Source organism: Vanacampus margaritifer, chromosome 10, assembly GCF_051991255.1.
Source record: "Vanacampus margaritifer isolate UIUO_Vmar chromosome 10, RoL_Vmar_1.0, whole genome shotgun sequence".
Taxonomy (NCBI): domain Eukaryota; kingdom Metazoa; phylum Chordata; class Actinopteri; order Syngnathiformes; family Syngnathidae; genus Vanacampus; species Vanacampus margaritifer.
Window position 1 is genome coordinate 23,762,480 of NC_135441.1, and position 17,692 is coordinate 23,780,171.

General features: G+C 38.2%; 2 protein-coding genes across 3 annotated transcripts in view; both read left to right on the forward strand.

The window, feature by feature from the left end:
• The window catches only part of cfap100 (cilia and flagella associated protein 100), a 50,945-nt gene extending 41,093 nt beyond the window's left edge, over positions 1–9,852 (forward strand). The window contains exons 16-32 of the mRNA XM_077578512.1: positions 984–1,113; positions 1,186–1,388; positions 1,524–1,617; positions 1,698–1,742; positions 3,196–3,270; positions 3,344–3,512; positions 4,545–4,601; positions 5,754–6,053; positions 6,991–7,243; positions 7,377–7,410; positions 7,570–7,664; positions 8,096–8,313; positions 8,383–8,645; positions 8,766–8,894; positions 9,155–9,284; positions 9,393–9,427; positions 9,707–9,852. Of these exons, the coding sequence (XP_077434638.1) occupies positions 984–1,113; positions 1,186–1,388; positions 1,524–1,617; positions 1,698–1,742; positions 3,196–3,270; positions 3,344–3,512; positions 4,545–4,601; positions 5,754–6,053; positions 6,991–7,243; positions 7,377–7,410; positions 7,570–7,664; positions 8,096–8,313; positions 8,383–8,645; positions 8,766–8,894; positions 9,155–9,284; positions 9,393–9,418 (2,221 nt within the window). The 3' untranslated portion in view covers positions 9,419–9,427; positions 9,707–9,852. The remainder of the gene's footprint in view (positions 1–983; positions 1,114–1,185; positions 1,389–1,523; positions 1,618–1,697; positions 1,743–3,195; positions 3,271–3,343; positions 3,513–4,544; positions 4,602–5,753; positions 6,054–6,990; positions 7,244–7,376; positions 7,411–7,569; positions 7,665–8,095; positions 8,314–8,382; positions 8,646–8,765; positions 8,895–9,154; positions 9,285–9,392; positions 9,428–9,706) is intronic.
• A 128-nt stretch (positions 9,853–9,980) lies between these two features.
• Positions 9,981–16,998, forward strand: ap1ar (adaptor related protein complex 1 associated regulatory protein). Of its 2 annotated transcripts, XM_077578521.1 has the most exons (10): positions 9,981–10,455; positions 11,733–11,781; positions 11,857–11,883; positions 12,071–12,096; positions 12,181–12,277; positions 12,452–12,550; positions 13,011–13,072; positions 13,882–13,946; positions 14,089–14,211; positions 15,339–16,998. In XM_077578521.1, the coding sequence occupies exons 1-10, from the start codon at positions 10,385–10,387 to the stop codon at positions 15,593–15,595; spliced, it is 876 nt and encodes a 291-aa protein (XP_077434647.1). In that variant the 5' UTR covers positions 9,981–10,384; the 3' UTR covers positions 15,596–16,998. The 2 variants fall into 2 exon arrangements, with proteins under 2 accessions (XP_077434647.1, XP_077434648.1); XM_077578522.1 differs by lacking the exon at positions 12,452–12,550.
• Positions 16,999–17,692: the final 694 nt, after the last annotated feature.

The following is a 17,692-nucleotide window of genomic DNA, read 5'->3' on the forward strand; positions in this document are numbered from 1 at the left end:
CTTGTGTAAAGGGACTGACTGTTAGCTAACGCTAATCTTTGCTAACATTACAAGTTGTTTTGCTTACGTCTTGATTTGGACATGATAGTGCTTAACTCATTCACTGCCGTTGACGGCTATAGACGTCAAAAATTCATTTGAACTATTTCTATTAGATTAGCAATTTTCCCACTTTTGTTGACAAGAGTATGAAAACCTAGATTTTTTTTTTATTGTATCAGAACAGATATAAAATTTGTGATTAATCGTGAGTTAACTAGTGAAGTCATGCGATTAATTACGATTAAAAATTGTAATCTCCTGACACCCAAATTTTTAATAATCTTTTCTTTAAAAAAAAAAAGATTCTTAAAAGTAAGAATAATCTTTTCTTAAATAAAAAAAGATTCTTAAAAATTGGAAAAAATAATTACAATTATTTTATTTTATTTTATTTAAAAAGAAAAGATTGTTCAAAATTAGGGGTGTCATTTGATCAAAATTTGTAATCGTAATTAATCGCATGACTTCACTAGTTAACTCAAAATTAATCGCAAATTTGATATCTGTTCTAAATGTACAATGAAAAAAAAATCTAGGTTTTCATACTCTTGTTAACAGAAGTGGATTTTTTTTCATCTAATAGAAATAGTTAAAATTAATTTTCAATGTTTATAGCCGTCAATAGCAGTGAATGAATAAAAAAATAAAAAAAGATTATTAAAAATTTGGGGCGTCAGGTGATTAAAATTTAAATCGTAATTAATCGCATGACTTTAATAGTTAACTCACGATTAATCACAAATTTCATATCTGTTCTAAACGTACAATAAAAAACTTCTAGCTTTTCATACTCGTGTTAACAAAAGAGGAAAAAAATGTTAAACTAATGGAAATAGTTCAAATTAATTTTTGACGTTTTTAGCCGTCAATGGCAGTCAATGAGTTAAAAGTCAATTTTTGTCAAAAAAAAAGAAAATGGATGGATGGATGTCTCCTTTAAGCCAAAAGGAGGAGGAACTTCTGACCAAGCAAATAGACGACATGAACAAGCGAGTCGAGGAAGAGAAAACAAGAGCGTCAAAGCTGAAAAAGAAGGTTCAGCTCCACGTCTTGCTGAACTCAGAAGATGAGGTGAGCAAATGGAAAGCAGGTTTCAACACATCTTTTCTGGACGGACATTTCATGCCGTGGATCTCCGCGCAGGATGACATGATGAGGGCTCTCGGGGAGAAGGTCTCAGAGGTGTACAGGTGCTGTGTGGATGACAGGTTGAGCGGCCAAAGCACTTTGGAGAAGCTGGCCAGCATTGAGAAGCAGATGTCTTCGCTGCTGCACTGCCTGGAGGACATTCCCAAGGAACGTGTGGAAAGCATGCAAAAGATCAAGGACAGCGAGAGGCGGAGCAGGTAGCAACGCCTCGACAGTCGGTGACACGCCAACAAACTACGAAGACAAGAAATTGAAATCAACTCATTGTACCAACTTGAATGCATTACACACAATCAAATGTTTGCTTTAAATTGCTTTTTTTTTTTCCTGAGGCAACGTGAAGAGAAGTTGAGATTACAAAGAGAGAAACAGATAGAAAGGATGAAGAGGTACTTGGAGAGGTCCCGATCCAATGCCAAGAAAACAGTAAGTCATTTCTATGTTTTGCTTTCTCACTCAAATTTGAGCTCCTGTGATCTCCCTTTTTTTTTTCTTTTTTTTTTTAGAGCGGACGTAAACTAATGCCCAGATGCATCCCCGCTGCTCAAAAGGTCAAAGTCAAAAAAGTGGAAAGTGCGCCATCTGATGATGGTTTTAACGACTACTTCTTCACATCTTTAGATTTGGACTGAAGAAGCAAACAAACTATGCAATGCATGTTTTGACTGGAAAGAAGACATCGTTAAAAATGCATACAGCTTATTTGTGTGTGGTAGAGGGAGGGGTGGGTTTTCTTTTTGGATGTTTATTATGTTTATCAGTATATTGAGTTGCATTTTTTTGTATGACAAGTGCTATGTAAATCAAGTTTGATGTTTGGGGGGATTTTTTTTACAGAAGTTCCACCACAATGCATCCCGCACTTGACATCTTCCTTTCTAAACCCATTCAACTCAACATTATCAAATTGATGTATCAAATAAAGTTCAGAGAAAAAAAGTAGTGCATATACTGTACACCTTTAAAACTGCTGGGCAAAAATAAATCAATATGGTTTCAATCTACATGCGTTATATGAGAATAGATGGGGCAGGGCAGACAACAAAAAAATATTATTTTTTATACCTTTTACAATCTCTTACATATTTTGCAAATTGACAATTCCAAACATCCCCGCATTTCTGATATTTCCGCAATTACAATGCAATGCAAACGATTCCTACTCTGCACGGTGAAGAAGAAATGGCACATTGACATCTTAATAATAAAGATTAGGTCACAATTAAGTCAAAATGGCGATCTTACTCGGTTGAAATCGTTGTCAATTGATTTATGGGGATTATTTTGATTTCAAAATGTGATCAAATGTCGTTTGACTACTGTAACAATCTGCCTGGTTTGAATGCTAGTCACATTTTTGTTTTCACATTTAAAAGAATCCATCCATCCATCCATTTTCTTGACCGCTTTTCCTCACTAGGGTCGCGGGGGTGCTGGAGCCTATCTCAGCTGGCTTCGGGCAGTAGGCGGGGTACACCCTGAACTGGTTGCCAGCCAATCGCAGGGCACACAGAGACGAACAACCATACTCACAATCACACCTGTGGAGAATTTGGAGTGTTCAATTAACCTGCCATGCATGTCTTTGGAATGTGGGAGGAAACCGGAGTACCCGGTGAAACCCACGCAAGCACGGGGAGAACATGCAAACTCCACCCAGGAAGGCCGAAGCCCGGACTCGATCTCACGTCCTCTGCACTGGGAGGCGGACGTGCTACATTTAAAAGAATATACAATACAAAATTGTGGAAATATAATAAATGCCTGGATGTTCGGAATTGTCACTACACATCTGCAGGCTGTCTTCTAAATGAGTATTTCCTCTTAAAAATTAAAACAGCAAATATTCCCACACTCAAATGTATTATTCATACCCTAAACGGTCAATATGGATTTAAAAAAAACTAAAAAAAAAAAAAAAAACTATAGTAGAGTAGCTGGAGAAAGAGCAAGAAACAAAAAGATGAGTTTACCTGGCTCCTCCCCTTTCTGCGTTTTCCACAGGTTGGCGTTCAAGGACAATCTCGAATCGATTGCCATCCCCGCAAACCTCCAGAGGTGAACGCTGACACGACGTTTGTGAGAAACGATGACTTCAAATGTAGCTAAAGTAAAGCAAACGCTGTCCGAATTGACAAGCGATGACTTCCAGCAGCTGCGTAAGCAACTGGTGAGCCGAGGATCGTTAAAGGAGGGGGCGTACAGCACCACAGAGGAGCTGCTCACTGGCTTGACTTCGTCGCTGGGCCGGGATGAAGTTTACGACGTTATCGATGCTTTGCTGGAGGAGATTGGTCACATATCGAAGCAGCGATGTACCGGTAACTATTCTGACATTTACCTTTTCTATACAATAACGAATAACCAACAACAGATAGTAAAAAGTGCGACAGGGTATTGTGTAATAAAAGTTAGCTTTCACTTTCGGCTGCGCAACTACGAGTCAAAACGCATTTTAAATGTACAGGAGTCATGAACCGTTTTATTTGCCCCCCCCCCCCCCCACACACACACCCCCCATTACTCCCCATCACAATTACAGACGACCCCTACCTTTCCGTGTGCTTTCACTCAAAAAAAAAAAAAAACATCGTCCAATATACCTTTCAGTATTTACAGTTTCAAAAGTAACCAATACGTGTACTGTTAAAAATATTAGGGTGGTTCAACTTAAAAAAATTACGTTCAATTGCTGTAAATTAAAAACACAAGTTAACTTAACTTAAAAAAGAAGAAGCTTTTTTCAACTCAGGAAGCTAAGTTATAAAAGTTCCCAATTAATAACAATTTAGCATTTGACCTTGATATTCTGAGCTAAAATGAATTACTATATTACGTTATCCATTCAAGAAAACAATTATATGCTATTTCAACTCACATAAATTCAGTTCTACTAGTTGTTCAATTCATGACCAATTGTTGTTTGAAATTAAAACTCTTGAGTTAAAACAACTGACAACATTACATTATCCAGTCAAGAAAACATGATTTCTTTTGTCAAAGGAATGCTTTCAACTCACATTTAAAATTTAAAATAACAAACTATGTTCAATACACTTGCCTTTTCAAATTAAGTTAGCTAATCTGTTTTCAAGGCAGCAATTGAACTTTAAAATTGAAAATAGGGCGCTCAAAATGACCCACAATGCACTCTGAAAAGTAGTGAACATCGATGCTCACGCAACCGGATTGATACAAACCACAATGCATTGCGAGTATTAAAGACAAAAAAACATGGCGGGAAAACTCACATTGTTAAGTTATGTAAGAATGTGTCCTACAGTAACTGCTTGAAGTAAATCATAAACCCAGTAATGAAAAAGAACGTCTGTAAATTTGAAACATGTTTCTAGATGCGGGCCCCAGCGGCACCATTGGCATCGGCGGCACCAGCGGATCCAGTATGCCCAGTAAGTCTTGTTCTGTGTTCTCGCTGACTTTACATGAGCTACTATTTAAATGAGCTAGCGCTTGACGTGACTATGGAGCAAGGAGTTTAAAGTTCTCCCGCGCGTTTTGAGTCAACAATTTGAAATTCATTTCTCAGCATGACAAGTGTTGAGGTCCATTTTGAGGTCTGTGCTTTTGGATAAAGACTACATTCCTTAAAAGTAATTATTATTACAAATAGGGCTGAACAGCAAAATTCGGTTTTTATGATTGTTTTAAATATATATGGTAATGTTTCTGAATGAAAAAGGCGGCTACAATATTTAATGTATATAAAGTAGTGCTGCCAAAGTTAAAGCGTTAACTGATTAATTAATCACCAAAAATTATCGCGTGTATTAACGCAGATTAATCACACATGTTTGTTTATTGAACATATAAACCAGCAACAGAATTACTAAAATTAAAATTAAAATATTTAAAAGAAAAGTCGAGTCCTTCCTCCTTACAAGAAAAAAATAACATAAACTTGCACATATAAACTGAAATTTTTTATGGAATTTTGAGCCTTTAGCTGGCAACGAATACTTTAATTTCACTTTTTAACTTTTAGCAGTAAATAAACATAACTACATGCATTAAAGTAAAGCATTTAATAAATGTTTATGTATGACATTCGGAATATTTTTCATGTCAAAATATTGGGGTCATTTTTTCCCATTTCAAATTATGCAAGTAATTAACTGATTAGAAAAAGAGGAGGATGAGCGTGTGCAGTGGATCAAAAAAGGTCAAAGACGTCCTCATAACATTAAAGGTCGAAAGAATTAACACTTAACAGGTGCTCTTGAAATTTGGCGGGCAAACAATGTTGATTAAAAAATCCTTTTTAATTCAGCGATTAATCAAAATTCTAAGATGTGATTAATTTTATTTTAAAAAATGTCATCGTTTCACAGCTTTAATATGAATTAGAGATGTAATGGTTCACAGAAGTCAACGGTTCGATACATCAGCATCTTGAGCACAACCGACTGGTTTGGGAACAGTATTTGAGAGGAATGGTGATCTTTGAGTTCATCTCGTAACAAATGTTAATTTAATGTTCTCTTTATCTGATATGACTTGACGTGACATCTGACATAACTTTACCTGTCTGCATTGTTCTTCAGATTTGTATGAAAAGTCGGATGTTCAAGATTTGCTTTTTGATCAACTTGAAGAGCAACAGACGCTTCAACAGCATCCACTATTTAGGTCTGACTTAATGTCACACGAAGTTTTATTTAGGCTGATGGATGATCTTGAAGAGGATCAAATCTTGACATCCGGGGAGAAAACGGAGATAACCTCTTCGAACCGTGATATCAGAAGTATGGCGTTTCATCTGCATCATTTGGTCAGCCTGAAAGGTCCAGAAGCAAGCGAGAAGATGTTGTCTTTCTTGAGGCGTTTAGAGCCTCGACTGTTCGGTGAGCTGGAGCTTTCATTAGCCATCTTCATATTTCTGTTTCTCAACCAGACGCACAAATGTGTTTACCCCTGCAACATACAGTATTATTTACATTGTGTCCTTTCCAGTGTGATATTTTTATTATACAGTATACAGTTATGTGAAAAATATTTTCCTCTTTCCTGTGACCTTTCTGTACGACGGCGTATTAGAGCCACGTATAATAAAAAAAAATTAGAGGGCGGGGGCAATATTCAGAGAAAAAAACTCACAAATGTACGAGTTTTTTTTCTTGCAAATTTGCGATTTTATAGAAGTCGCAAATTTGCGAGTTTATATAGTGGCAGATTTGCGAGAAAAAAACTAAAAAACTTACAAGAAATGCTACTACTACTAAATGCGTACTGCTCGACTGTTTGTGCCAATACTTTTTCGGTCGGGTTTCCAAATAAGGAGATAGTAATTGCTTTAGCATAGATTAGGGGTGTTATTAAAAATTGATTTGGCAATATATCGCAATATTTTTAAACATCAATTTTTTTATGGGAATATTCAACAAAACGTCTTATTTAGGATTAGGATTCACCAGTCTTTTTTTATTATTCATTTACTGCCATTGACGGCCATAAACGTCGAAAATTCATTTGAACTATTTCTATTAGGTTAACAGTTTTTTTTCCACTTTTGTCAACAAGAGTATGAAAACCTCAAAAAAAAAATCATTGCGCATTTCAAACAGATATCAAATTTGCGATTAATCGTGACTTAACTAGTGAAGTCATACGATTAATTACAATTAAAAAAAAAATGGAATTGCCTGCCGCCCCTAATTTTTAATAATACTTTTTTTTTTTCAATGAATTTATGGTAGTGAATGAGTTAATACTAAACTAACTGCTACTTTGAACTATTCACAACAAACTGGGATGCGTAAACCGTTTCTCCTCCTTTTACAGGGCACTGCCTTGTTGATCAATACAAAGGTCAAATGAAAACGCTGATGGGCAAGCTGGGAAATGTTGACATGATCATAAATTATCTCATTGTGAGGGGAGTTCCTGTCAGTGATGATATCAAAGCCATCCGCAACCCTCACGAGAAGACGTCCGAAGTCATCGATAATCTGAAATCGGTGGAACAAAAACGGATCTTCTACAGCATCCTTCAGGAACGGTTGCCGCAAACACTAGAGACAACATTAATGGAAATGTAAGTCTTGACTGTGTTGCCGTTTATTTTATTTTGCTTTATACTGAAAAGTTTGGGGTTTGACAAACACAAATTTCTAAACCTTTTGATTTATATAACATGACTAATTATTCTGATTCTTAACCATTATCAGGAAAACTGAACGTAAACGCTTCGAAATGGTCACAGTAAGTACGTCTTTCACCAAACGTTGTCTTGCTTTATATTGATTCTTGACGTGATCCCAAAATGAACAATGAAACCAATTTTTATTCCAAGAAATTCTATGAAAATTGAAGACTAAATCACATGCACCTTTTAATTGCATGCTTCATTTTTTAAACCAGGCGAAGCTGACCACTAAAATCGCAACAGTTGCCGAGGACGAATGGACTCAATTTGAACCGTCGGTGAGCCGTGATGACGATTGTACCTGGTACAGGTGAAAAAAGTTTTCAGTACATCCCATACCGTTCGCCTAAACCGAATACTTCAGAATCCAGCTAGAGTCGTGAGGTTGTCAGGAGACCTGAGGAAGGATCAAAGAAAGGAAAGTGAAATCCAGCACCGGCCAGACATTACCTACTACCCACAGAATGGATTTTTTTTTCTGATGAAAGAAGAGAGTCTAATCTTTCTCTCGGTATGTTCCATGTTTATATAGCAACAGAACACAACATTTTGTGGGCCTTGCAAGATCAGTCCAAATCCAGTAAAACGGCTGGTATTGCTCCAATGAAAATGGCTGGGAGTGATTGAGTTAATGTCCTGACACACCTCATTTTCAGTTTTTTCAATTAATTCATTTTTTCACTTTGAGCGTTAGTTATATCATTGATTTTCTTTAACCATGATAACCTTGTGTCCCACCAGCTTCCTCTGTCCACCGGGTAAATATGAGTGCAGTGTCTCGGGTCTGCGCTGGACTTGTGAGGATTCGCCTATGAGCTTCAAGTACCGCTTTGGCCAATGGTGGGAGCACAAAAACGTAATGGAGAACTTGCAGTGCATGCCCGCAGGCCCCCTACTGGACATCACAGTTACTGATGGGCAGTTTGATGAGGTCTATCTGCCACACTGGATCTGCACAAGTGAGGATGACTGTAATTAAGACATCCCATAGAGTGCAAATTAACAACGGTTCATTTTCTCTTGTGCAGCTGCTAATCCTACAATTTTGGAGAAGTTTGCAGTTCTGCATTTAGACACTGATGGAGATACTGTGGAAAAAGTGTTGGAGGTCACACCATCCCATGTCAAGCTACCACATCCAGTTTTCTCTGCAAGAGGGGTACTCTTCTGGTTTTGCCACTGGTTTGGCTTTCCTGTGCCTCTCAAGTGCAAAGTGTTGATATACAAGACCAGGAAAACATTCCTGACGCTGCATGTTTATGTGATCCCGAGCGACCCTGCTCTCGAAGAGGTAATTATCAGTATTAATGGCACAAGGGACTGCTTCTGCCCGACCGTCACACATTTACTGTTTTAACGTTTGCTGATGTTGAAGCGTCTTTGTGACTGGAGTGTGTTTTTAAAATCACAGGACCTACAAAAGAAAGCAGAAAAGAAAGGCTATGAAAGTATTGAGAATCCTTACCCCGAAGGGATCTTGCAAATGGATGACCAATTCAGACTCCAAAGTGATGTGGATGGTGCATCAATAATCCCAAAAGTATGTTTCAAGCGCCTTTATAGTAGCAAATATGTCAGCTCTGCTCACAATGCATACCACTACCCACACTCACAGATACATTAAAAAAAAAAAAAATCTTTATTCCCAAAATACACACTAATTCTCGTTGAGCTTCTTTTCAATTTCCTGCCCCAAACAACTGGAACGCAATGTAACTGCCAGCTTTTCATTTCACTCGCCTTTGATGTTTTTTTTGTTTTGTTTTTGTTAATCGGAATTGTTTTCTCTTTCTTTCACAGGATTTTAAGTTCAGCTATGAAAGTAGATACCCTAATTACATTTGGGTGTTCATTGAACAACCAGGGAATAAATTCACTCTCACACTTGAGAATGGAGCTGGAACAGTGTGGAGTTGTGAGATTCGACAATGTGCGTGCTTGTCGTTATAGAAATGCAATATGATTGTCCCGTCTACATTACCTACACATTATTATGGTGATGGATCATCTTTTTTTCTTCTTTTTTTTTTGTTTACAGCTGATTACTCAATGTGCCTGAAGTGAGAACATATGGTGACAATCTTTTTGTTCTACTGAAAATCAAAATAAAATATTGCAGAACATTTGAGAAAACCTACTCATTTTTTGCATGAAATTATGTTCTTTGATGGGTTTTCTCAATGATAGTTCCATACACACAAATATGTCAAAAAATCTTAAATGTGACTTGACTATGAATGTTGAGAAGACATTCAATGACGATTGTTATTGGAAATGAAGTCCCATAGTTGAATTACTATATGAACAAAGTGTGATGACGAATCATGTTACGTTATGTTTTTATTCTTCCAGATAAAGAGCTTCTCAGAGTGAGGTCTGAATTTGTGGAACGGGTCAATCCGGAAGTTATCAATCAGTTGTTGGATAATCTTTTGGGTGGAGCCCTGAATGACGGTGAGAAAGAGGCAATATTACAGAAGAACACCAGAGCAGACAAAGCACGCCACCTGATCGATACGATAAGGATGAAAGGACCTGAAGCTTCTCGGAAGATGATCTTTCACTTTGAGTGCAGGGACCGTACGGTTCACAACCTGCTGGGGCTGCCCTCTGTCCAATAAGTCTAAAAGACTTTCAATGTTATGTTGTTCCCTATCACTGCCACTATTTTTTTTTCATTATGAGGTAAATTACTTGACTTAATTTTTCATCCGCTTTATCATCAACCCTTTTGAAATTTTTATGACCTATATCTTTGTAACCTAATGTTTTCATTCAGCATTCCTCAATTAACTTGTTTTTGCTCATTAAACATTGTTATTTAATTATTTCTCATCATACTTAAACTAGACGGTAGGTGGCGGTAATGAGAATCGCGGTGCTGTCACTTGAGAGAGGAAGAATGAGGAAGTGTTGCAGCTCCAGCTCGATGAACAGTCGGACTTCTGTTTGCTGCTGGAGATTGCAAGATCCTGCCTTGGTCCCAAGTGCACACGAGGCAGAGGCATCCTAGTAACATTTGAAAATGCCATGGGTAACTGTTGGACCTTTTGCGTAGGACTCTTTAGAAGAGAGGCTAACAGGATCCAAAGAGGAGGCGGGTAAGTGACATATTTAGCTAACTAGCGTGACAGCATCATTAAAATGGGGGAAGTCGCTTCCTGCTAACGTTAGCTTTTAGACAAACCAGCCGGCTGGCATTTGAGGTTCCTTTGTGCCTTATAAGAATCTCATTTGTTAAAAAATATATAAATATTCAAAAAAAAAATGTCCAGTGGGTCTGAACCTGCAGTAGTCTGGCAGAGCACAAGACCCCACCCCTGTGACCATTACTTTTGACATTGCACTCATTAACTCCGCTGGAGTTACTCGTACTGAGCTCTTGTAACGGTTATTGAACGAATCAACAGAGGGTTGGTTATTCTACCTGTTTGGCTGCCCAAGTTATATATATTTTTTTTTTAAACACTAGCCTTAGTCACAAGTAGACCGTAACGTCACCAAGATACCGGAAATCGTGTTTAATGGTACTTCATTTTATAGAGCGCAAGTTTATTGCTATTTATTTATTTAATTGTAGCACATTTAGCTTTAGCTAACAAATCACCTGCCATGCGACAGGTAAGTCCCCCCCGACTTCTTAGATGAAAATGTAATTTCTCTTCATGGTCAGCATAGTTTATTGCCACTTCTTAGAATCAATATTGCATCATCGATTGTGCCATTGGAGTGCGGAAAACCATTAAACACCTCTTTTAGAAATTAAGAATATTGCATGCAATTAATTTCTCCCTTGCAAGGGGAAGTCGACCCCAAAAAATATTTACAATAAAATGTTATATGCAGCCCTACTAGGGTAAACATGGCATTTTGATTAATATTGCATTTGTGGAATATGAGTGAAGCTGTTTCTCTCCATTTCAGGGGGTGGCCATTTTGTCTCTTCTGTCGACTGAATATGACATCACAGTTGCTCAGGTGACAACCAGTTGCAGCTAGCCTGTTTTCCGACACTGAGCTGTGATTGGTTGTTACCTGAGCAACAGTGATGTCATTTTCAGTTTACAGCAAGTGCCAAAATGGCCGCCCGCTGAGATGAATAAAAAAAAAGTGGTTGTCTGTTTGTTTTTGCTGACATCCTCAATAAACAGAAGACAAACTTGAACACATTTGAAATAAACTGCAAGTGTGAAGTAAACCTCATACGCAATGGTTTTAATGATTAAGAGTAGACCACCCGTTCTCCTTTGTTTCAAATTAACAAATGAACTACACTTTCTTGTTTTTTTTTGTTTTTGTTTTTTAGCTAGCTGTCTGAGATGAGTGTTTGTTTTGCATTATTTGGCATTTCTTTACTAATAACGTGTGTGTTTTTCAGGTCCAAATACTTTCGCAGCAGCACCACCGGAGAGCATTATACAATAGAGGTACAATTTACACTTTGACTCTCTTTTTGTTTTTACACTTTTGATCTAATTGCAGTATTTGTGTTAATTTTGCAGTTTGAAAATCTTGTGGAAAGTGACGAGGTAAGCGTGATTCTCCGTGTTGGTTGCGCTCAGGTTTGTACAATTTTAAGGGCATTTGAATTCAGAGGTCCCGATACGTATTAACACTTTCATTTTTTTTTAATGCAAGTGTGCTGCGATGTGCAGCAAATAGTTCGACAGTGCTGTCAGGAATTGTTGATAAAACTATGTTTATCTTTTTTGGCAGGAAAAAAGCCCTCAGCCTTGCCCAAGGTGGAATATTTCTTCAAATTACTTATTTTAAATGCAAAATTTAAACTTGAAGCATTGACTACCTTTTTGTTGCTGTTATTTCAGGCCCATCAGCGAGGATGAGCTGAAGAACCTTCGAGAGCATCGATATGCGGACATCTCTAGCAAGCAAGTCCTGATAGACCAAAAGCTACGAGCTGAGGTAATATTTTTTTTCTCAAATTTTATTAATTTCCTGTCGGCCCACTTTATTATTGTTTCACGTTTGAGACCTACTTTTGCTTATAATTTTGCTGCCTTGATTTCTTTTCTTTTTTTTCCTCTTCTGTTTGTTAATTTTCTGTTGTGTTTTGCTTCATTTTGTTATGTCACTCAGTTAGAGGCACAAGAGGAGAGGTTGAGGCTAGAAGAGGAGGCTAGAAATGCTGCCCAGCGGGAGGCCGCCAGGTTGGCACGTGAACGAAAAGCGAAGGAGGTGAGGCGACATTGAGCGCTCCTCCCTTCTGCCAGTTGACCGTACCGCTTTGCTTTACTGGCCGGCATGCGAGCCCCCTCTGTGGCTGCTGTTCGTCTTCATGAGTATTTGTCAGGATTGTATCGTGCCAGTCATTTGTTTGGTGGGCTTCAGTATTTCAGCACATTTGGGAATTACAAAAGTACGAGACACACACAAAATGGGAAAATGTAACTTTTGGTCTATTTACAGAAAACTTACAGGAATTTCTTCTCATTTTATTGGGTAAAAATGTACTGAAATATTATGATTTCGTCGTAGAAGAGAGATTACCGTGGCAAAAATGCAAACAATGCCTCATTCCACTGCTCTTCTGTTTGCATATCATTTGCTTACGTGGTTGTAAAGTGGATGAAAGACACAATGTATCAGTGTCTGTATCTGACAATCTTAACTACTCGTGCGGGCTCTTATTCTGCAGTTCTTGGCCCAGAGGACGAGGGGGAAAGCAGACGGGTGCGGCAGCGAACCTCAGCCGAGAAAGTGAGTCACGTCCCCTCATCGGACAACTGAATGATTTTGCAGCTGAGTCGGCCTTTTTTTTTTTTCTTTTTATTTTGCTGTACACATTTCTTGGTGGAGAGACATCCTTTGTCATCCTTATTGCTTAGCAATGAATATAAAGGAAGATTCAGACATGAAGTTGTCCGGAGCAAAATGGTGATGTAGTGGTTGAAATCGGCGAGAAAGTCTCAGAAGTTCAGCAGAGGTCAAGCCATACACCTGACTGTGATTTATTTTATTATTTTAATCACTATGTCAAGCAAAAAATAAATAAAAGTGGCCGGACACATATGTGCAATATGAATTCGAATGGTGTTCCACAGGGTTCAATTCTGGGACCTCTGCTGTTTTCATTGCATCTGCTGCCCCTGGGTTCCATAGCGGTGGTTGTTTGAAAGGGCTCTATAAATATAAAGTGAACTTTAGTGATGGGAGTCAGCATCCTAACTGCATTATTTGCAATGTCAAGTTGAGCAATTCTAGTCTTGCACAACTAGCTATCGAGCAAAACTAAAGGAACGTTTCCTTAAGCTGCATAGAGATGAATCTGATTTTTATTTTTATTTTTTTGTCAATAAAGGGTTTACAAATGTGCATAGGAAGCTGGTGGTAACAATTTCAGAACCACTGGGTTAGAATGTCTCCATCTGCTTGAATTTGTACGATTGAACAATGATAAGAAATAAGTGCGTACACGTGTCACACTTTCATGTCTGTACCCCAGTTTTTGTATTTTTCATTCCAAAGCTGGGAATGTTTTTTACGATTGTCATCCTGACCTGTTTCAGACAAGCCGGGGATGGTTTCGACCCCTCCCTCCAGAATGTCAAGGCGGAGGCTTTCAGAAGCAATAGTGAGTGAACGCAACCACCCAGTCTTATCTAATCAAATTAAAAGTACATAACATCCGCACCAATAGGGAACTATGATTTAATTAAATTTATATAACCGCAAAAAAATCTATTGTGCAATGCTTATGATCTGTGTGTTTCTAGGACTTCCCTCTGACACAAATGTGGTGACGCCTAACACCGAGTGCAGCTGGGATTTCACCACCAAGACGCGCTCCACCAATGATGACGGCACTTCACTGGATCTAGAGTGGGAGGATGAGGAGGGTGAGAGTAAAATCCTATTGTTTAGTTTGGGGACTTGGACTTGCTTGTTTCCAGATGATACTTTTAAACCATGATGCACGGTTCTTAGCATTCGTTTGGGTAAAGGATAGAAAATGCGTAGATAGAGGAATCGCATTAAACATCTGTTATCGCAAAAAAAAAAAAATACAAGAACATTTTAATATGAAATTGATTTCACTTGGGCTGTCATCAAATTATTCCATACAATAATCGCCCATATAGCCTATGTTGTTTTTTAAAAATAATTATTATTTATTTTATATTTTTAATTCACTAAGGTTGAGCTTTAGTTAAATTGAGTGGATATAACGACTCACTATCTTCTGTACATAGCCAGTTTTAACGGCAACAAAATTAGCTAATCGCGAATAGCATTAGCGTACTAGCGATTACCATGCAAGGTAAACAAACGCTAACCAACATCTAGTTCACACATACACCATTATATATATCTACATGAGTTGAATTGAGTGGATATAACTACTAATTATTTATTGTCCTATAGGAATTTATTAAACACCAACAAAATTAACCTATGCTAAACGGTTAGCAATCGCGATTAGCATTAGCATGCTAGTGATTCCCATTAACTACCATTTGCTTCACACAAAATACATCATTATATCTACATTACAGATGTAGTAGTGTCTTAAAAGTCACTTATAGAATATAAGTGACTATAAGTTATAGACGATGCTTCAACAATAGTCAAAAAGGGACAAAAGGGAAGCTGAGCTGCCTTTTAGCTACAATGAGCTCAATAACTTCCTGTCCACTGCGTGCGTCTGCAAAAAAGCTCCGTGTAGAAACATGGACGGCGGCGCAAACACTTGGTCGACTGATTCCATGCATTTATAAAGTGAAAATGATATCAGGCTTTTAGACTTTTTTTTTTTTTTCATTGACGACGTGCGTAATGCTTCTGCTACTTTTGAAGTTTTAGAAAACCGACTGATCCTCAAGCCCTTAAGATGGTAGAAGAGAAGAATGGGTGAAGAGAATATGCATTCATCCCTGTAGTGTTTTCATTTTGGGCAATCAATCCCTGAGTGACGCAATACTTTAAAGCAGAGAAAAATACAAATAAAAATGTGCATCCCTCTAAGGAATCAACCGAGCGCTTCCAGCCTGGGAGAGATCTCGGACAGAAGAGGACATCCTGCGTGCAGCCTTGAGACCCGGCGGCAAGCAAGCGCACAGCGGCCCCACCTCCACCTCCGAGGACTCAAACGCGCTGGAGTGGGAGAATGATTTTGTGAGTACCCACCCGGAGGACAATGCAGAACCGGAATTTGAGGGCTTCGTCAACCCGGTGCTGGACACTCCCTCGGAGGACGCTTCGGACCACGGCCAGGACAGATAGTGTCCGGCACAAGATAAGACTTTTGCCTCGTCACCAGCTCTCCCCCCCCCCTCCTCCATCTCATGAAATAAATGTCATTCCTTACTCTTCATATTGTGGAATATGATGAAACTGATGCTATAGTTGTTTTCAGATGTGCCTTCATTGCTGATCATCTTGCATATTGTAGCTGAACAATGCAGCCATTTACCATTTAAGGAAAGATCTTACCAGGTCACACTGCCCACAACATTTTTATGTTGTCCCATCATAAAATCGCACCTTTTTTCAGGTCTACTCCCCCATCATGTAACTAATTGCATGACAGGAAAGACAACATAATACCAACTGTTTTTGACAATCTGCACATATGCAATATGTATGTTGTCCTCTTTATGACATTTGAATCTACATGATGTTTGAATTGAGTTTGTTCTGGATTAGCTTTAAATTGTGTGTAGAAAGTGTTGGGCAGGGATTATTATCTCAATAGAACACAAATTATTTTGTATCCCTCACAGTTAACAGGCTGACTGTCATAAATATAAATTCAGATTTTTGTTCCGTTGGTATTGCGCTTAATGTAAATTTGGTCCGTAGCTGTTATACACCGCAGCCGCTTTAAGCAATATTTCAAGTTGAACAGGACCAAAGATGGCTCAAACTGAGATGGCTGCTCTCCAAATCTTGCATCTGTCATCCAGACTTCAATTTTCTACTACTTTATTTCATACATATGTTACAGCATGACACCAGTGTTTCATTTGCAACCACAATTAGTTATGTTTGCGCATCACAATGGGAATTTTGAATGTTGATAAAAGGAGTGTTTGGGGCTGCTTAAAGCAGTGGTTCTTAACCATGATTTGCAAGTTAAGCAATTCTAGTCTAGCACAACTAGCTATCTAGCAAAACTAAAGAAGCTGAGAGAGCCAGATTCGATGAAAAGGCTACTCTCCCTGTTCATTTTGTTCACCAGTAAAACCCTACACCTATGTCTTGAATTTGAAATAAAAGTCAATCACACTTTATTTTTCAATAAAGAAGGATTTGGTGAACGTGCATGTAGTAAACTGGTGTGATTCAGTACCTCCAACAAGGTTAAGAAACCACTGATTTAAAGACTCAACCGTTTCCAAATGTCTTCTATTGCTGGAGAATGTAGCTGATACACACAATCTGCAGATTTACTCACAATTTACCATGCTTTATATATTTGTTTCCTTTTTAAGTGAAATATGTTTTATGTTTTGAAGTCAAAATCACTGTACGTCATTTACAAAATGGGCCTAAAATCACAAAACACTGCGGAATGTCCTGCGGAACTGAGAATGCATGGGCTCGCTCAATTAAAGCTGGATATTGCTTAGCTTTGTTTTTAATGTTCGGATGTACACGTACAAAATAAAACACACCAAAGCACACTTGCCAAATTGATTCTTCATCTAATTACCCAGGTTGACCTCCCTTTGAAATTTTTGGGACGGTGAAAACGACACAAATGAACTATCAAAACGCCATTCTATTGTAATAAACTCCCATTTTAAAAATCATTTGTGCATACATGCAGTATAATAAATACCATTGAGGCATCTCATCATTGACATGTTGCCCCCCACTGTCCGATGATGGTCACTGCAATTTACATTTGTGGACGATTTAAGGAGCCTTCCAAACGCTGTGTGCGTCCGAAACAAGCGTTTTGCTGGCCGACCTGCGTGTGGAAGAGTGACCACTGGTCCGATTAATTAAAATGCAATTAACAGCACGGTCGCCAGTGGCGCTTGGAACAAAGGACAACAATATACAACAAACCACAGAGCCCCAGACAGAGTGGAGCCAGCAACTTATGAGGCGTCCCAGAGCCGCAGCACGACCTGCGGAAGAATTCAGACCTCATACGCGGAAACCTTGGATGCGCTTTCAAACTAATTTCATGATTATTTCGATCATTCGATTCATTGTTTATATAGTTTATAGACATTGTACCATATCACATAAACATGAAATATTGATTAAAACAGGTGACCATCAAATGTTCTCTTAACCCCCTGATTTTTTTTTTGCGATTTAAATAAACGGACTCGTTTGGATAAAACATAAAAATGCACATTTTAC